The sequence below is a fragment of the Phycodurus eques genome, chromosome 8 (assembly GCF_024500275.1).
Source record: "Phycodurus eques isolate BA_2022a chromosome 8, UOR_Pequ_1.1, whole genome shotgun sequence".
Classification (NCBI taxonomy): domain Eukaryota; kingdom Metazoa; phylum Chordata; class Actinopteri; order Syngnathiformes; family Syngnathidae; genus Phycodurus; species Phycodurus eques.
Window position 1 is genome coordinate 7,815,199 of NC_084532.1, and position 19,493 is coordinate 7,834,691.

At 40.1% G+C, this 19,493-nt stretch overlaps 1 protein-coding gene across 1 annotated transcript in view; it reads left to right on the forward strand.

Moving 5' to 3' along the window:
• Nucleotides 1–18,852, forward strand: part of ddah1 (dimethylarginine dimethylaminohydrolase 1) — a 65,569-nt gene extending 46,717 nt beyond the window's left edge. The window contains exons 3-6 of the mRNA XM_061684369.1: nucleotides 2,204–2,277; nucleotides 5,388–5,507; nucleotides 11,872–12,015; nucleotides 17,655–18,852. Of these exons, the coding sequence (XP_061540353.1) occupies nucleotides 2,204–2,277; nucleotides 5,388–5,507; nucleotides 11,872–12,015; nucleotides 17,655–17,771 (455 nt within the window). The 3' untranslated portion in view covers nucleotides 17,772–18,852. The remainder of the gene's footprint in view (nucleotides 1–2,203; nucleotides 2,278–5,387; nucleotides 5,508–11,871; nucleotides 12,016–17,654) is intronic.
• The last annotated feature ends 641 nt before the right edge of the window (nucleotides 18,853–19,493 follow it).

Here is a 19,493-nt window from a genome sequence, read left to right on the forward strand (position 1 = left end):
AGACCCAATAAGCCTTTTCATTTACATCATTAGCTTTCCATTTGAATTAGATATTTACATTTTTTTTTTTTTTTTCGCGGGGGGTTCAAGGGTTCCTCTTTACATTTGATAGAGGTCGGAAAGCACCAAACTACATAGCTTCAAACAAATTCACCTCATGACTGATTTTCATTTAGTCATTCATGTTATCAATCGGGAAATTAAAAAAATTTTGTGACGTCAAAGTGAAGAGATGGTGGTTCTGCACCTTTATCCAAATCTCGTAATCCATTTCATAATACGATACAGAAAAAATAGAAACATTCACTCTCATTTGACAACTGAAAGTGGTTTCATACCTGTCCTTAAAATATCTCTAGACACACACGACCGACATGGCTCCTACCCGGAAGGTATATGTCAGTTTGGCGATGGGGTATCGGGGTGTGCAGTATAGTAAAATTTTTACGAGTACCGATACTGTCTCTCTGTAGAAAACCAGAGACCCAATACTGGTGTCAGTAATGGTGCATTCCGACTTAACACCTTTGCAAAGGATTGTACAGTATATTATACAGTAGTATTACATATCCAGACAGTTTGTCCCTGCTGACATAATACACTTAAATATTTTTGTAACAATGTAGCGCAGAAATGCAGAGATATAATGTTAAACTCAAGTGTATTTCAGACCTGGGCCTTCAGGGGGGTCTTAAGTGACCACTCGATACCACCACTATCACATGGCAATTTTACAAAATAATATACAGAAACACAATTTAACAATGTGTGACATTACAGAGTGAGAGTGAGAGAGAGAGAGAGAGGCATTACGATACCATTAATACAAAAGCAAGACTCTTTATCTTCTGCCGAACAACTCCAAAACATAGACACTAAAATATCACATATCAATGCTTCTGATAGTGTTTAGGCCGGCAGAGAAGACTGCACACCACTGGTTACACTGTTTTTCAAAACCTTTTATTTTCATTTTACAAGGATTTTCAAATGTGTTCTCTTTTCTTAACTTAGTTGTAGATTAGGCTGACAAGAAGTATGGAGTGTGTGATCATAAAGGATCGACGATACTGTACGTAGCTGAGCGAATGAGTCTGTGCAATCATAGCCTATGATTATTTCCCAAGCAGAAGTTTGTGTGTCTGATGGAGTCCGTGTTTAAGCTTTTCTAAAAGACATTCCACAGTGTGACCTCAATGACCCTGTACCTCAGCACACTAAACAAAATTTCTCCTGAAAGTAATCTGCAGTGAAAACATTACGTAGCACACTGCATGGTCAAATCAAATCAGCGGGAATTACATTTCGACCACGGGCTTTTTACTCTTCTGGCAACCTTTAATTTCACTGATGAAGACTGGGAATCAAGAATATTTTGGGTATTTTCGAATTTGTCTCGGTTCAGCGGTTAAAATCTGGGTCAATGTCTTTTACCACTATGAAGCCCAGTTAGCGTACTTAATTGGGTTTCTGGACAATAGTGCTGTGCTCTTGTCTCAGTGTTTCACATGGCACAGCTCAAAGATTTTTGTTGGCATCACCCCAGCTAATGGCAAATAAAGGCTCAGCAGTTCTATTGGTAGCCAATCCCAGGGCTCAGTGGTGTATGCCAGACATTCAGCATTCTCTTTTTGTGTTCTGCCATGTTAGCCACATTTGAATGTGATGACTGCAGTGTTCAGCGAATGGTGTTCCAAGGACCATTCTGTCAGTTTGGTTTTTCTTTCACAGAATATTTCAGATTCTACTTCTGAATGCCATGTGCCCTAAACAATTGGGACACAGGCCCTTATAGCTATAGAAATGAAAAAATGGCAGAAAATATTAAGTTGGTTGCCCATTTTTACCTAGCTTCCTACCTGGTTCTCTCACATTAATTGAGAAGATTTGGATCAGTCTTTGCTTTGGATCATCCCAGAGGTGTTTGATGGCCTTGAGGCCAAGTTGTTCTACACCAAACTCTTCAAAGCTTGGCTTTATGGAATTTGCTGTGTGCACTGGGTCACAGTCAAGGTGGAAAAAGACTAAACTGTTCCCATCAAGTCACATCAAGGTGTATACGATTTTGCAAAATGTTTTGGTATGATGGAGAAGTGTAACTCGTGATTGCTTAATTAAAGGTAATTGCTTAATTAGAAGGTGCTGAAGATTGAGAATACTTTTTTCTTGAGCCTCGCTGATCTTTCTCTGTTTCTTTCTGCAGGTCGAGAGTTCTTTGTTGGCCTTTCCAAACGGACCAATCAAAGAGGAGCAGGAATACTTGCTGATGCCTTTAAGGTGAAATAAAGTGGCGGATGGAATGAAACAAATTATTAAAGCAAGGATATCTTGATGACCAGGGCATCAAAAGAGCTTACGTTAAGAGAGTATAATCATCCTATTTGACCTTAGATCTCCATACCCTGTAACACAACACTGATATCTCCAATCCCCTTTTAAAGTAGTGAATAATTGAGCAAATTCCATCAGACACAAAGCAACATAAATATTGGAGTCAGGCTTGTGAGCATGTGTCAATTCCATTACTCACTTTCCTTTTAATGCTCCACCGGGTTATCTAGTTTTGTGCTTTGTAAATACTATTTTCTGTTTATAAATAGGTTGCTCATTTTCAGGGCTGCCATCACAAGATACTGACACCTTTCTGTTATTTGGGTTTAAATCCTTAATCCATTTGTGTGTGTGTGTGTGTGTGTGTGTGTGTGTGTGTGTGTGTATATATATATATATATATATATAGCCATCCATTTTCTGAACCACTTATCCTCACCAGGGTCACGGGTGTGCTGGCACCTTTCTCAGCTGACTCTGGGCGAGAGGCAGGGTACAACCTGAACTGGTCGGCAGCCAATCGCAGGGCACATATAAACAAACAACCTAACAAAAAAAAACTGCCAGCACGCGAACTACCAGTTGATCACGATCGACGTATTGGGCACCCCTGCCTTACAGGAAGGCTGGAGCCTGGGAACGAACACATGAACTCTGAACTGCAAGCCAGTCATGCTAACCAGTCGATTTCACATAGACTAAATGCAACCCACAACCCACACTATACACATGCATCCTTTGATTAAAGGTGCTAGCAAGATTTGAATGTAGCCTCACTTCACTTAAGTCTCATGAGATATGCTGAAGCTGAGTTTGAAGTTAAGGTTTTTGTGCAATTTAATTTTATTTGTATTATTTATTATTTTTATCCCTATAGTAGAAAGAACTTTGAGAAGCTTTTGAACTTTAGAGGTTCACTGTATTTTGACTTATACCTCTACAGTGAAACATTACATAACATGCATTACACACATCAGTCAATCTATTTAGGCAAAACTAAACTTTATGCTTCCCTATAAATGTACAGGTTTTCACATTAAAAGGTTCTGTCTTACAGCATATCTGATTGGCACTGGTTCTGAGGCCTTTCAAAGGCTCTATTAATCAACTTGAGAAGAGGGGGTTATTCTTTTTGGTCAATAAATCAATGAATCTCTTGGAAGAAACAGCAGATGATGATAGTTCTACAAGTATAGAATACATGTTTCTCGATCTACAGTATGTACCTGAACAAAATGACCAAGAAAAAGTTCATGGGAAAAAAAAAAAACTCAAAACAAGCTCAGAAAATAGTAACAACCTGAATATAGAGTCACAACAGAACAAGAAAAATACGAGACTACTCAACTGAGTGGAAATGTATCCTGATGGTTAGAATTTGGAACAACCCAATAACCACAAGATTGGTGTGACCTGCAAACATGTTTATTTTCAGTTCATGATCATTTATAGAGCTTTATATTAGGTATCATGTCATATTGTAGGAATTTATGGCATATTGGTTCATCAAGCAACAAGGTTTAGACTGTGTGAATGTGAACGTCGATGGTCATCTGCCTCTATGTGCCCTGTGATTGAACGGTGACCATTGTAATGTGCAGTGCAGATGCCAGCTGACTTTGGCCTGTACCCAAAATCAGATGGATAGGATAGGCTCCACCTCCCCAATGACACAGAACAAGATAAGCGAAGAATGATGAGAATGAGAATGATATTATATGATGTTATATTTTTGTGAGTTACTTTATCTAAAGTACAAAAAGTAAGGAGATTTTTCTTTGGTAGATTATTTTGTTGTTGTTGTAACATTGCTTCTTGCCAATCAATCTTTGACTATTAGAAGGCATTTTAATTTTCCTTTTAAATGGTGCAAAATGTTTAAGGAACATGCATTTTTGGGATGAGAAGCCTACATGCGGGTTGTGCCAGTGAATTTTGGATGAATGTGGATAGGGCAACTTCAAGCTCGTGTTCCGCATAACCAAGTTGCAGCATTGTTTGGATTGAGCCATAATTCCATTTACAAGTCCAATTCCAATGAAGTTGGGACGTTGTGTTAAACATAAATAAAAACAGAATACAATGATTTGCAAATCATGTTCACCCTATATTTAATTGAATACACTACAAAGACAAGATATTTAATGTTCAAACTGATAAACTTGATTGTTTTTAGCAAATAGTCCTTAACTTAGAATGTTATGGCTGCAGCACGTTCCGTTTCCGTAATATAACGAGATGTCAGAAATAGGATGCAAAATGGCCATCCCCAAGATGACGCCGCAAGAAGACTGTTTCCTCACCATGTCAACATTTACAGGATGTACTGTAGGCTGTCTTCTAAAGATATGCAGTGAAGATTTGCTGGACGATATGGCAGAAGGCTCCCTGCCCAGACAATCTGGAACAGACTGCTCTCAGCCAATCTCCTCTCTTATTGACCTTCCAATGAGACAGGAGCCTGAACATGTGGAAGAACGTTACGTTCAGCGATGAGTCCAGATTGTGTTCATGGCAGTTGGATCAAAGGGTCATATGTGAAGACACAGAGAACGCTATGCTGATTGCTGCACCAATAGAGTAACATCATTTGGCGGAGACAGTGTCAAGGTGTACGGATAACACTGGATAACAAAGACTTGCTGGTTAAGAAAGGGAAGCCACCTTTTTTCTTGTTTCGTTGAACTTCAATCATCCAACCACCAAATGAGAGTCAATGGCAGCAGCAAAAGAAGCTGTTTGGCATTGGCAGAGAACATTTGGCAAATTCTTCTTGGGTGCGACGCATTTACCTAGCTCTGCTGCTCATCCCACAAACTCTTGTAAACTGTTCCTTACCAATGTGGCACAATTTATATAGGTATCACATTTTCCACCGCGATAAGCTTTATTGCCACGAAGCATTGTTAAAACAAATAAATTATCTTCCCAAAACAAATTTCCTTACTTTTAGATTTTTGTTGGGGGAAAAAATAACTCTTGAATAAAAAGATACTTGAGGAAAAAAAAAAAAACAGAAAAAAAAATCGAATTCTTCCTCTGTTTGTTTCTTGCAGGATTATGCTGTGTCTACTGTGCCTGTGTTGGAAGGGCTCCATCTGAAGAGCTTCTGCAGCATGGGGGGACCAGGCCTCATTGTCATCGGCTCCAGTGAACCTGCTCAGAAAGCCCTCAAAGTATGGAATTTGTGCATATGCGTAATGTGTTTATGGAACTCGCGTCATCTCATGGTGATGATTTTGCAAGCTGTTGTCATGGGAACAGTTGAATCATTGTCTTGGCAGTCCATATTTCTTAAACTGGCACAGCAGATGTTTGCTTCTTTTTAAATTCCTTGATAGCCTTTCGGCTCAACCTTGTTGGTATGTGTTCTTTTCATCCTGACTGACTAGATTCCCTGTCATTATTTGCCAGGCATTCTAAATGCCACCTTAATCCTTTATAGATAATGACCATAGTAAGAAAACACATTAGTAAAAGGTTTGGTACAGTACCAGTATATCATCCAATAAAGAGCTTAAATGCTAACACAAAAAAGACCTCTGACTTGATCAAGTTCCAATACAGCAATGGCAAACAATAACACAGACGAAATGGAAGGAATGGCAATTTTTCTTGCTGACGGATATGACATGGTATCCCATTTCTTTTGCAGACAGATGACAAATTGCAGGCAAAATGAGGACTGATATGCCTTGGCTGATTCGAATCATCTCGTGTATTGGTTCGCGTAGTTGAATTCCTTGCAGTTGGAGTGGGATCTGTTCCCACTTAATGCCCCATTCATTCATAAAATTCTCTCTGGACCATTTTTTAAACACGTGGTACAGAGATTGTAATGGGTATTATGTCAAAATGGATGCTCTAATAAAAGTCATCAAAACATCAAAGCAAGTGCTTGGTGACCTAAGAACTTTGTGCAACTCTGTATGTACATCAAATGTTTAGGGAATTTGGCCCTGATGGTCCACTCTTGGTTGGCATGGTGAAATTCACCTTGGCCAAATTTTTCCATCAGTGGTGCCTCCTTGTGCGAGATGTCCCCCTACTGGATAAGGCGCTGAGTAACCAACACACATCCCAATGCAACTTAAACCAGACCACCTTTAATGGCCTTGAACATCCATCCATTTTCTGTTTCCGGGCGGGCTGGAGCCTATCCCAGCTATCTTTGGGCGAGAGGCGGGGTACACCCAGAACTGGTCGCCAGCCAATCAAAGGGCATGACCAAAACTTTAAATGTCAAAACCTCTCAGGTTAGTCCTTTCATCATCCCTCAGGTAGGAGTCTGTTATGTCTGTTTGTTTCTGAACAAACTATGCGGTGTACTTTGTGATGACAGCCTTGTAACTCCTACGGTTCTTAAGAGAACACCATTAAGTAAAAGCCAAAACCGTCTTCTGTTGGTCAAACATAATTTGATGTGTACCTAATGGGCTAATGGAGCATTAAAGAGATTTATAATTAAGCTATAATACATGGCATAAAAATGTTGCAATCCTTCAAAAAAAAGTAATGTGAACAGAATTTCCAGTCCGCCTGTCTCCTCTATTTTAATTAAACCACTCAGTCGTGTTTGTTAATTTATTTTGAAGCACTGACTCTGGACAATTGACAATTGTCATTAGAATAAAGGTTATGTTTCATATGCTGTGGTCTCAATTTTAAAAACATACTGCAGACAGCTTTATCACAGAGCCAACACAACAGATGCCATTTTAATGGCAAAACTTCAATAAACACGTTCAGTAGTATGAAAATTATATTCACATGTAGCTACTCACAGTTTGTACTGTACTTACTAATTTGTGGATCACACTTTTGTCAACATTTTTGATCGTAATGCAAAGTGCTCCCATACAGCAGACCTACAACAACCTGGCTTCTTCTAGCGCTTTCGTCATGCCCGCAAACATCTCCGCACCTTATATTTTAGGTGCTATTTTCTGCTCTGGAGCGCACGAGAGAGAGAGAAAAAAGAGAGAGACTTTTGTGTGCCTATGAACCGAAACGAAAGGTTCGGACAGTTATCATAAACCATCACACCTCTAGTTACATTGCTTAGCTTGACTAAAATGTTCACAATTACATCATTTTTATTTTTAATCATCCCAAACCAGTCTGTGAAACTTAATGTTTGACCAGCTCGCTAAACTGTTAAATTAGCTAACCTGTCTTTGTGAGTTTTGTGGTGATGAATGAAGTTTGATGTATTTCTTGTTGTGTCTTTAATGCACGAGTTGCAAACCATGCAGGTTGCCATCCTCTTTTTGCAGAATTCATCGACAACATAATCCTTGAATCCAAATTGTATTTTTTTTTTTTTTTAACTTCCATCATTGTTCCTGCAGGTGGTTACGTCACAGTGACAAGTGTGCAACAGCACAGGCTGTGTTGCCAGGTTGGCGCGAATGACCCCCAAAATGTTTCTCACTTAGTAAAAAGGCAAACTGTCTCAATTAAAATGCATATTTCCAACTCTAAACGGGATGATTTGTCAAGTTATGTAGTTCAAGTCAAAGTCAAGTCAAGTCTCTTGGCTACCAAGTCTAAAGTCAAGTCAACTCTTTCTGAAGTATTTGGCAAGCAATTCACAAGTCATAAAACTGGTCAATAGACAGTCAATAGACTCGAGTCCCCCCCATCTCTGGTGGTGGTACATTGACCTGACTTTGTTGCGGGCGGCGTGGGTTAGTGACCTTGTGCATGTGAGTGCGAATGATTGTCCGTGTCTATATGTGCCCTGCGACTGGCTGGCGACCAGTTCAGGGTGTATTCTGCATTTAGCCTGAAGTCAGCTGGGATAGGCTCCAGCGCCCCGCGACCCTGAACAGGATAAGAGATATTGGGAATGGATGAAACTCACTGTTTTGACCTCTAAATCTGTAGAATAAAGATTTTGACCTCATGTGCTGTGTTGTTTTGCAATGTGGTTCAGGTTTTGTAGAAGAGATAGCCTCCGGACTCATGTAAATATTTGTATAATCTTGTGTTTAGATTGACCAGATGGATTTCATCATCCGTCAATCGCTTTCACCACCGAGCTTCTCCCATGAAGTAATTCTCTTTAAATACCATACAAGGTTCCAGCCCCCCCTCACTTTAGCTCACCACCAGGCACCCCTTACTCAGCCCAGCCCAGTCTCTGTCATGAGGTCACCAAGTTATGCTGTTTAGGGTTCCCCTGGAGGATGTTTATACTGTGTATTAGTCACCAGCATATTACAGTGCAGTGAAGGTCTCAAACTGAGTTGTGCCTCAGAACCAAAGATATGTGGCACAAGGCTTCTCTGCCTGCTACATTAGCGGAGATTCCCTGAGTCAGCTGAAGTGGTAGACAGCAGCAGCTGAAGACAAAAGCGGTTCACAAATTTGACTCTCTCCCTTTTTAAAACAAAAGAGTCTCAATATCCAGTCCCAATGTAAAGCCAAGGTACAATTGTTCAACTGTCTGATTGCACCATTTTCGAATGCCCCGTATCCGTTTACTGTGCTTACATTTACTGATCCATTGAAAGAAGTTGCATGTGCACATGCCTAAAATAGATGTAAACAACTACACGGCGCAGCATAAAAGGATCAGATTCGCAAGACCAGCTTCTCCTTTCGACCTTTCATCCTAAAATGTTTAAATACCTTTAAAAAAACAATGTAATCTACAAAGTCAAGAGTTTGTCTTACCAAATTCAGAATTCCATAAACAAGCTTACTCAGAGAAGCTAAGCCATACCTATGATGATGGTTATGGCTATGGTTTGTCAACTCAAACAATTCCTGTAAAATATGTATTTCATTATAAATAATAAAAACATCCGTGAACAGGCCACAGTTCTCCAGGCACTGACTGCATCTTTGATAAGAAACACAAAGTGGATTAATACTGCTGCAAGTTGTTTTCAGTGCAAAGCAAAATAACTTTATTGAACAAAATATTAGAAGAAAAAAAATAATTTTCATAAGCGTAAAGTTTATAAAGACAAAACTACCATGTCTCCCGTTTAGATGAGGACTGTTAGTAACAACGTGACCAGATTTCCCCAAAAGTCTGTCAAAATGAAATTGATTTTTTTTGCGTCTCTTTGGGGAACGCTTTTGTGTGATATCACCTATAGAAAATCTGGGCAAAAACGCCTTCAAATTAGTGTAAAACAGTAACTTGATTATTGCTCAATGTATGTCCTCTTCCACTTATTTTGTCTTGTACTTGGGGAACCCCTTTTCTGATTGGCTGAAAGGTTTCAGTTAAAAATATCCACCAATAAGCTCCTACAGTCTGAAAGTCCAAGGGTTCTTCAAGTCATTACCAGGACTTTCACCAGTTCGCCTAAAAAGTCAACTTAAATAGTGCAAATGGAAGATTATTCGTGAGAAGAGCATTGTGGGCAGAAGAATAGGTCATGTACTTTAGTCATCAATTGTTTTTACACTGAATGTATTTGTTATGGAGGATTTTAGAGGCATTTGAAGTGCTCATTCCATGTTGTTGTTGTTGTTGTTTTAAGGATTTTGGCTTCATGCCATATCCCTGTTGAACAAAAGAATATGATCTGTTTCAAAGAAATTGTGTGTTTTCGTTGAGTTTGTTCAATCATCAAACTCCAAGGGTTTTATAACAAGTTGTTGAAATTATATTATCCAATAAATGCACGATATTATTGCAAGGCTCATCCAAATCCATTTTATTATCTATTATTATAATATATTTTGCAACAAAAAGTAAATGTTCAACAAAACGTGTGATGCAGGAACAAATGTGATCTTTGGTGGAGTCAACATTTCGCCTCCCACCTACTTCTTCTAATCCCACTGTGTGTGAGAGGCGGTTTCTGCGGTCACGCACATGAAGATTGTTTTCATTTAGCGCTGCCGCATCCACCCCTACCCCCTGGAGACCTTTCTGTACTGTCTGTTCACACACACACGCGCACGCGCACGCACGCACAGGTCTTTCGAGCACAGCACAAGATATTACGGGAACGTATTTTCATTTCCTGCACACTTAGCCTTGTCAAAACTTTGGTCACCTTTAAGCTGAAACTAATTTGCAGCTTCAGTCTTTAACAGGATCGCTATTGATCAAATAGTTCACTATTTGGATGGGCGGCACGGTGGGCGACTGGTTAGCACATGTGTCTCATAGTTCTGAGGATCGGGGTTCAATCCCCGTCCCCACCTGTGTGGAGTTTGCATGTTCTCCCCGTGCCTGGGTGGGTTTTGTACGGGCACTCCTGTTTCCCCCCACATCCCATAAACATGCATGCTTGGTCAATTGAAGACTCTAAATTGCCCGTAGGTGTGAATGTGTGCGCGAACGGTTGTTTGTTCATATGTGATTGGCTGGCGACCAGTTCAGGGTGTACCCTGCCTCTCGCCTAGAGTCAGCTGGGATAGGCTCCCATGACCCTAGTGAGAATAAGCGGCACAGAAAATGGATGGATGGATATTTGGATGTACAAAATGCAATACTTGATTGTTCTTTTAATTTTATCCTTATATCGAGTCCATAGCATTTGCTACAGCAGCACATTTCTTCATCTTTCACTTAGACCAGGGGTCGGCAACCTTTAATACTCAAAGAGTCACTTGGGCTGTCTCCCACAGAAAGAAAATATGTCACTTCTTGCAACCCAGAGTAATTTTCTTGGGAAAGGAAAACCACGTTTTACCTTGACAGCACATTTAACGTCTGGGTTTTATTTAGATGCCAAGCACATTTATTTTCCACACAGTACAATAGCAAGGTACAAACTTAAATTGTACTACTATATGTGTAAAGGAAGACAGGGTAACGTTGTCCGTGCTTGTTGCTCTAACGGCAAACGCAGGCAGTGAGATGTTTCATGAAAACATCTTTGGCCCATTGTGAAACAAAACCCCTTTACACGCGCACCTTTGTGTCTGTCACCACATTTGCTGAAATCCACAAAGATAAACCTCAACGTGAATCAAACTTTTATTTGTGCTTTAGTCGTTAGAACAGTAGAAGACAAATCACCATCCTCAGACTAAGACATATAACCCAGTTGTTGTGTTTTTTATAAAAAATAAATGATCATAGATTTTTTTGTTCTTTTTTTTGAACTGGTGACATGCATACACACACACACACACACACACACACACACAGCTTTTGTCTCAGTGGTATCCATCCACACATGTTCTGCTCATATATATTAAGAGACAGTTGCTTCTCCTCTGGTCATAACATCCTACCCACTGACCACCTTCCAACCCCACTTCCTCTTGGCAGCATGGGAGTCATCTCAGCCTCTGTCTTGCTCCTCCCATCCCACCTTCACCATTAGATTACATAAATAATATGACATCTGCCGAAGAAGAATGTCTGCTCTTGTGTTCTCCATTAATGCCCCTCCTCCTCCCCCCACAGGTCTCAGAGTGGTTTTGCAGAGCAATGTGATGCTCACATAGTATTGTGGCCTTGCTTTTCACTCAGTCTGTCTGTATCTCTACAACTCATGTGGACTCTCATAGGCAATTACTGTATCTCTTTGTCCTAATGTCCATATCCTGTGTTTGTAGATCATGCAACAAATGAGCGATCATCATTATGACAAACTGACAGTGCCCGATGACCTTGCTGCCAACTGCATCTACATGAACCTGCCCAATAAAGGACAGGTGCTTCTGCATTGTACAAGAGAGGAATATCCAGAAAGTGTAAAGGTGATATTTTGCTCAATAATCACAAATAGTGTGCTTAAATTGAAATTATCCAGTAAAGGGATTTGAGTCACCACTACAATACCACACACAAATAGGTTAAAGTGCCAAGAGCTGGCAAAGAGGTAATTGTCACTAATGTCAAAACAAGATAGAGGTGTTGGAGCCAGTGGCTACTAGTTACAAGAACTACTGACAGTTCCTTTGAAGTGCAGGATGTGCTATTTTCATGACACTGCCAAGATCTCCAATATTGTAAAACATGTAGTTCTGACAAAAAAAAAAAAGGTTTACCACTCATTTTTGAGTCTATTCATTAAATTACATTACTTAATATAATTTATTATGCACTTGTAAAGGAAATGCTACAGTGTATCAATGCTGCAGTAGCTTTAGCAAGTACTGTTGTCACAAGGAAAACAGTGAGTAATGTACTCTGCCGCCATTGCCTGTATGCACGCTCATCACGCAAGACTCCATTGAAAAAAAACTGGATTTTAGGCCATTTCTTATTTTATTCATGTTGAAAGTATATATTGTGTTCACAGAAAGCAAGGTAAAATGAAACCTCACTGGGATAGGAAAGATTACTGTACACCAATTTAAAAATCTTGCACTTGAATGAATCACTTAACACAAAAATGTCTAAATAAGCACTTTCAAAATCCTCTCCCCTCTTAAGCCCATGCCATTTTCCCAAAGTGACAGAAAAGCATTATACAACCTGCCATACCAGTGGTGATGAACATTTTAAGCACACAGAATACGTTCAAAAATAATATATTTTACACTTTATGTCGGGAAATGACTTGATCAAACATTGTTTTCTAATACATAGTCATTTACGAGAGCCAAAAAGACGCAAAAATGCAACGCAGCACATACTGTATGTGGTAAAGATACAGCTGCCTGTGATTATGCACATGGCCAGCATGTGGTTTCGTGTGCGATGAAGTGTCAAGAAATGAACTATTACTCGAACCAATGGCTGAAGAGTTATAATGCTTCATGAAGCTTCATCTCTCTATCACTACGGTACAGAAAATGGATGGATGGATGGATGGATATCACATTATTACACACAACTTAATTTCTGAGTTTATTTGTTCTTTCTTTTTATGTATGGATTACTTGGGTTGTTCCCAACATCTGGTGAAATTTTAAGGTTAAGAGCACCTGTGGAAATATATTTAATGAGAAAAACGGAGATTTGTTAAACACTTATTTCAGCTGCTGTGTATATATGTGTGTAATTCAAATATATATATATATGTGTGTGTGTGTGTGTGTGTGTGTGTGTGTGTGTGTGTGTGTGTGTGCGTGTGTGCGTGTGTAAGTATATACAGTATGTACAATACAATATAAAAAGTAAAGTCACCAGAAAACTGGCAATGCAGGGAACATGGCCGGGACTGTCATTATTCATTATACAACACAGTCACGGTTTCACTAAAGAAACATGGCCGCTAAATATAGCTAAATATAGTTACAAATGGGCACCGCAAAGCATGCTGGGATTAGCAAGGCTTTCAGTGTCATTATAACATATATTCCTCTCATACTACCGCATTACTTACTTTCACTTGGACATTGTTTTGTTGGCTGTTATGTTATTGCGTTGGCTTATTAATAGGTGTGTTGTTTTGAGGTGCCTGTGGGCCTCAAAACCCCCCGAAAAGAATCTCATGAAATTGAATCCAGTAGCCTGCAGCCTGGTTGTACAGAACTTCGACCTCAAAATGTGCTCAGTGGTTAAAAGCCCAACCTTGCCAGCTATTTTTAGAAGGAACGATTCCGAAAAATGTGCGTATTTGGACGGAGACCCGTGGCAGAGAGTCAGTTTTTTTCTCCCAGAAGATAAACTGACAGGATTCATCATGAGCATAAAATCTATTTTTCTATCACATTCTTTCAGCTTTGGTAGCGCTTTGACAGACCATCTGGCATAGTAAGAAATGAATATTTCTTCCATGACCCACCAGAAATTGGCTTGAATGTGTGGTATAAAAAGTTGAAAAATATTAAGAGTGGCGGCACGGTGGCCGACAGGTTAGAGCGTCAGCCTCACAGTTCTGAGGACCGGGGTTCAATCCCCGTCCCCGCCTGTGTGGAGTTTGCATGTTCTCCCCGTGCCTGCGTGGGTTTTCTCCGGGCACTCCGGTTTCCTCCCACATCCCCAAAACATGCATGAATTGGAGACTCTAAATTGCCCGTAGGTGTGACTGTGTGTGCGAATGGTTGTTTGTTTGTATGTGCCCTGCGATTGGCTGGCCACCAGTTCAGGGTGTACCCCGCCTCCTGCCCGATGACAGCTGGGATAGGCTCCAGCACGCCCGCGACCCTGAGTGAGGAGAAGCGGCTCAGAAAATGGATGGATGGATGGATGGATGGATATAGCAGTAAAATACCAGGCTTTGTTCTATGCCATTATGTCTTGTCACTGAGCTTCAATAATATCCCAGTGCAATAACATTTCTTCTGCTCTCTCTCTCTCTCTGCCACAAATTATCTATCCAGTCAACGTCAAGTTGCACAAGAGCTGCACATTAACAAAGGCAGGGCCTCATGAGGATTGGCAGAGTTGAAGCAGGCGGAGAGGAGGCATTTATTGCTAGGCAGTGGCAGACAGTTTTATATCACTCACTCTGGAGATAAAGAAACACAGCAGACAAAAGCCCCAGTGAAATATAGGAGCAGCTATTGTATTTGACCGCACCATCCTCGACCCAACAGATACATTTCAACCACAGTAATAAGAACTCAGCTAGAAAGATCAAAAGAATAAATGTGACAGAGACGGAGCTGTCATCAACAGCAAGGGATTCACCACCAGAGGCCTTGTAAGCCATAATGCAGCTTGAGATCAAGTGTGTTCTGTCAGTTTCCCTGGCTGCGCTACAAGGTCTGCTGCAGTCTTACAGCAAGGTTGAAGTAAAAGCTTTAATTATAAAACATTCCGAGTTTGGAAGTCTCATAGGAAAAAAATGGTGTTCATCGCCCATGGGTGTTTTGAGTAGGTATATGTTATGGAGATTGGCTGGATACAAGGTATTGAGACAGATTACCAATACACCTAGTAAGAAATTGGAAATAGGTTTCCCCTTTATACTTGTACACACTTTTGGGAAGACATGCTACAATATTTTGGAGTTTCTCCATGGGATTTTCCATCCATGCCCAGGGCCCTGTGTGGGCCAGAAATGTCGTTCCACACCAAGCTCATTCGATCGTTCCTTTATCAACCTTGCTTGACGCACATCCATCCATCCATCCATTTTCTGAGCCGCTTCTCCTTACTAGGGTCGCGGGCGTGCTGAAGCCTATCCCAACTGTCATCGGGTTGGAGGCGGGGTACACCCTGAACTGGTTGCCAGCCAATCGCAGGGCACATCGAAACAAACAACCATTCTCACTCACAGTCATGCCTACGGGCAATTTAGAGTCTCCAATTAATGCATGTTTTTGGGATGTGGGAGGAAACCGGAGTGCCCGGAGAAAACCCACGCAGGCACGGGGACAACATGCAAACTCCACACAGCCGGGGCCGGGGATTGAACCCGGGTCCTCAGAACTGCGAGGCTGACGCTCTAACCAGTCGTCCACCGTGCCGCCCTTGACGCACATTCATCATGAAATAGAATGGGTCTTCCTCATAAGTAAGGTTGGACATCAAGAATCCAGAAACCGATTCTCCCAGAACTAACGTTCCGGTTCTCCCGGAATCGTTCAAATTTAAACATTTTGGCGAAAACCAATGAATAAGAACACGCATAAAGACGTGCTTGCGCCCAACGGCGGCGGCGGCGAACAAAAGTGTGTCTTAACTTTGTTAAAATTGATGACAGAGCAACACTTGGAATAAGATTATATTGTGCAATGGTGGCTTTCATGATGTGTACCGAGCCTCAGCCTACATCGCGTGGAGCTTCAGTGAAGTCAACTCGCAGTCAATTGGGTGAGTGAAAAATATAAAATATGTTTATGCCAACATTGAGACAGCTCACAAGGTAAATGGTTGATTGCACTTTTGCACTGAGGGTTTTTAGCGTTTATTTTAGTCTTCAAACCGACGAAAGAGCCGATGACAGAAATTCCAAAGCTTAACATTGAGCTAAAACCTCACCGTAGCAACTTTACATCACAATGAATTGGGACAAAATTCACATAAACGTTGTCTCACAGTATCACAAACACTAACCTTGTGCCTCATCGGTGGGTAAGGAAAGGGATCAACGTTTTATAGCATTTCATTCCATCCACGGCAGCACAGTGAACGACTGCTTAGCACATCTGCCTCACAGTTCTGAGGACCCGAGTTCAAATCCGGCCTCGCCTGTGTGGAGTTTGCATGTTCTCCGCGTGCCTGCGTGGGTTTACTCTGGTCTCCTCCCTCATCACAAAAAGGTTAATTGAAGACTCTAAATTTCCCGTAGGTGTGCATGTGATTGCGAATGTTTGTTTGGCTACGTGTGCCCTGCGATTGGCTGGCGACCAGTTCAGGGTGTTACCCCGCCTCTCGCCTGACGATAGCTGGGATAGGCTCCAGCACGCCCACGACCCTAGTGAGGATAAGTGGTACAGAAGATGAATGATTGAATTGTTCCATCCATAAAAAACAATTAAAAAAAACATTTTTAAATCCCAGGTGATGTGCGAAGTTACTTTTTGTACCAAAATGTGGAGTTCACATGTGTACCCTTGAAAATAATCAAGTCAAGTCAAGTTCAAACTTGCACATATAAACCATTTGATGTGATAAAACAATACCAAATAACAATTTGAACAATGCTATATTTAACGTTTAGCTGAAACATTAATTAATAAATATTAAGTCAACTGGGTTAGTTCCACACACAATGCCTTTTAGCTCATGGGTTTGATATTGATACTGGTTGAATAAATCTATGTCTGTGTCAATCAAAACTCAGCATTATTAGTACAATAAAGGCACAATTTCTGAGATGAGAGTTTGAGACAATTTCTTGGCACAAATACTGTGTTGGACCCAGTCAGATTGTGCGCTTGTGCCTAATATTATGACTGATTGGTGTAGTTTCATCATCAGTGTTAAGTGCTCTTTTCTTAGGTTGATAACCCAGTAGAGCACTATGTTTTCCACAATACCTTTATAGTTTGGCTTGAATTATGTCGTGTTCTTCTTTGTATTTGTGTTGTACTTATGTTTCCCCATAAGTTGTTACTGTGATTCCTACAGTAGTTCTGGCAGACATCTAAGAACTACCAGTGACTTACGACTTCCCCCGCAGTAGTTCTTTATTGTAATTGAATTGACATGTTCACAAAAAAAGGTGAATGCAACCCAGTATGGCGCAGTGCAGTTCTGCAGACTAAAACAACAGTAATAATACTTTAAATCTTTCCATCCATCATCTATCCATCTGGTTTCTTTATCACTTATCTTCTTGTTGATCTAAATTTACATTATCTACTAAGTTGGATTAGAGGTGATCAAGACAACAGCAATAGGATCATATATTAGTCATTCTTTCTTTTCATTCTTCTTTTTTCTCGTGTTTTATGGTGTCTGGCAAGAAACATTTACAGTGAGTGCATTGCCGCCACTTACTGGTATGGATTGTGGATCAGGTGTGCGCACTAACCTATTTCCATTCTTTCCATAGGTGTTTGAGAAGTTGAAGGACCACATGCTGATCCCTGTGTCCAACAGTGAGAAAGTGAAAGTGGACGGCGCGCTTACATGCTGCTCTGTGCTCATCAACCAGAAGGCCAACAACTGAACAGAGTCCAAGACTTGGTGAAATAGTCATGGTCACTGAATAATTAAGCAGATTTGGTATTTTTATTGAGGGACAAATCATACTATTAGGGTCAGACACATTTTCTTCCTTAAAACGATTACATTAACTTCTCTTAAAATGTATTTACAGAACAGAATTAATTTCAGGCTATTTGTGTTTGGCAGTTGAACAACACTGTATTGTAGTCATTGTTTTTATTAAATTCATGTTGAATGCAGTTAAGAATGAAAACTTATAATATAATAATATATAGATAACAAATCACAGGAAGCCTATTACTGTATGTGTAGTTTGCATGTGTTAAAACCTGTATTCGACGTGCTGTATGTTAAAGTCTAACACTGTTTAGACTGTGCTGCTTCTCAGCGAGCTGAGGAAATGACATCAGGAGGTGATGCTTGCATATGGGCAGGCAGGCAGTGATGGAGCATGGAAAGAATTTGGTTTGTTCTGTTCAGAGGAAAGGCTTGCAACGCCAGTAAACACTAATTCTTAAACATGCTCCGTCTTCCTCCCTAACCCACCCGTTACTGTTGAATCATAGACAAGTTTGTGCCAACTTCAATCTCGTTATATATCGTACACTCTGGCAAATGCGCTTAAACGTATGACAATTATAAGGAATTGTACCGACAAACAGCTGAAAAGTGTCATTGCTGCAAGCGTCATTCTCAAAATTGTTACTGTGCAAGTTTTTGGCCAGTGGGTGATTCACTTTTATTGATCTCGGCTAATTATTTTGTCAGAACCTGACATTCTACACCTCCTCGCCATAATACCAATTCCCCGCTAATTAAATAGAAAGGGTTTTATCATGACATTTTACCATGGCTTTTTTTGGTTGCTCTTTCTTAACAATGGTGTACACTGTGTGGTAATAGCACTTAGTCTGTTGACTTTTGGAGGGATTCTTTTCACTTTTTTTCTGCTGCACTAATCTGATGATTTTTTGTTTTGTTTTGGTTTCAACAAAGGTTGTGACTCATGCCTATTTTACTAATTACATCAATACAAGAGTATTACATCTAATTTACAAAGTAAAGTAACACCCAACATTCAACTGAGTGATGTTTTCTTCACTATAAAAGGACTGTTACTGTAGTAGAGCGGTCGATATGTTATCATATGTTTTGAAGGACATGTTTTGGTATTAAATGGGTTAAAAATGCTTTGGTTGATCAACTTTAGACTAATATTAGGGTCACAATATGGTAAATTCCCGCGACCCTTGTGAGGTGAGGCGGCTCAGAAAATGGATGGATGGATAAGTATACTACCTGCCACCTAGCGGCAATAAAATAAAACCTGCATTATTTTATTTTTTTCCACCCAAGAAATTGTAATCTCAAACCTAAAATGTGGCACCAATAATGGAGCAGCCAAGAAACCTTTTACTACACGTATTTACCACAAGTATTGATAGATAAACCACAACATGTCTGACTACATTGTAATTCACAAGTTACAGTGAAGCAATTAATATGACAAATACATGAGCTGCACATTTAATTCTGTCAATCCATTTTTAGTGTGAACTTAAACATTTAAACAATAAAGTACTACACTACACAATGTAAATGATTAAACAGCATCAGTGGTAAATAAAACAAGATGCTGTTTAAATATAATAATAATAATAACCCACGGCATTTGAATACAAAAAACTAAAAATGCATTTAAAAAATTATTTTGCCCTTACTG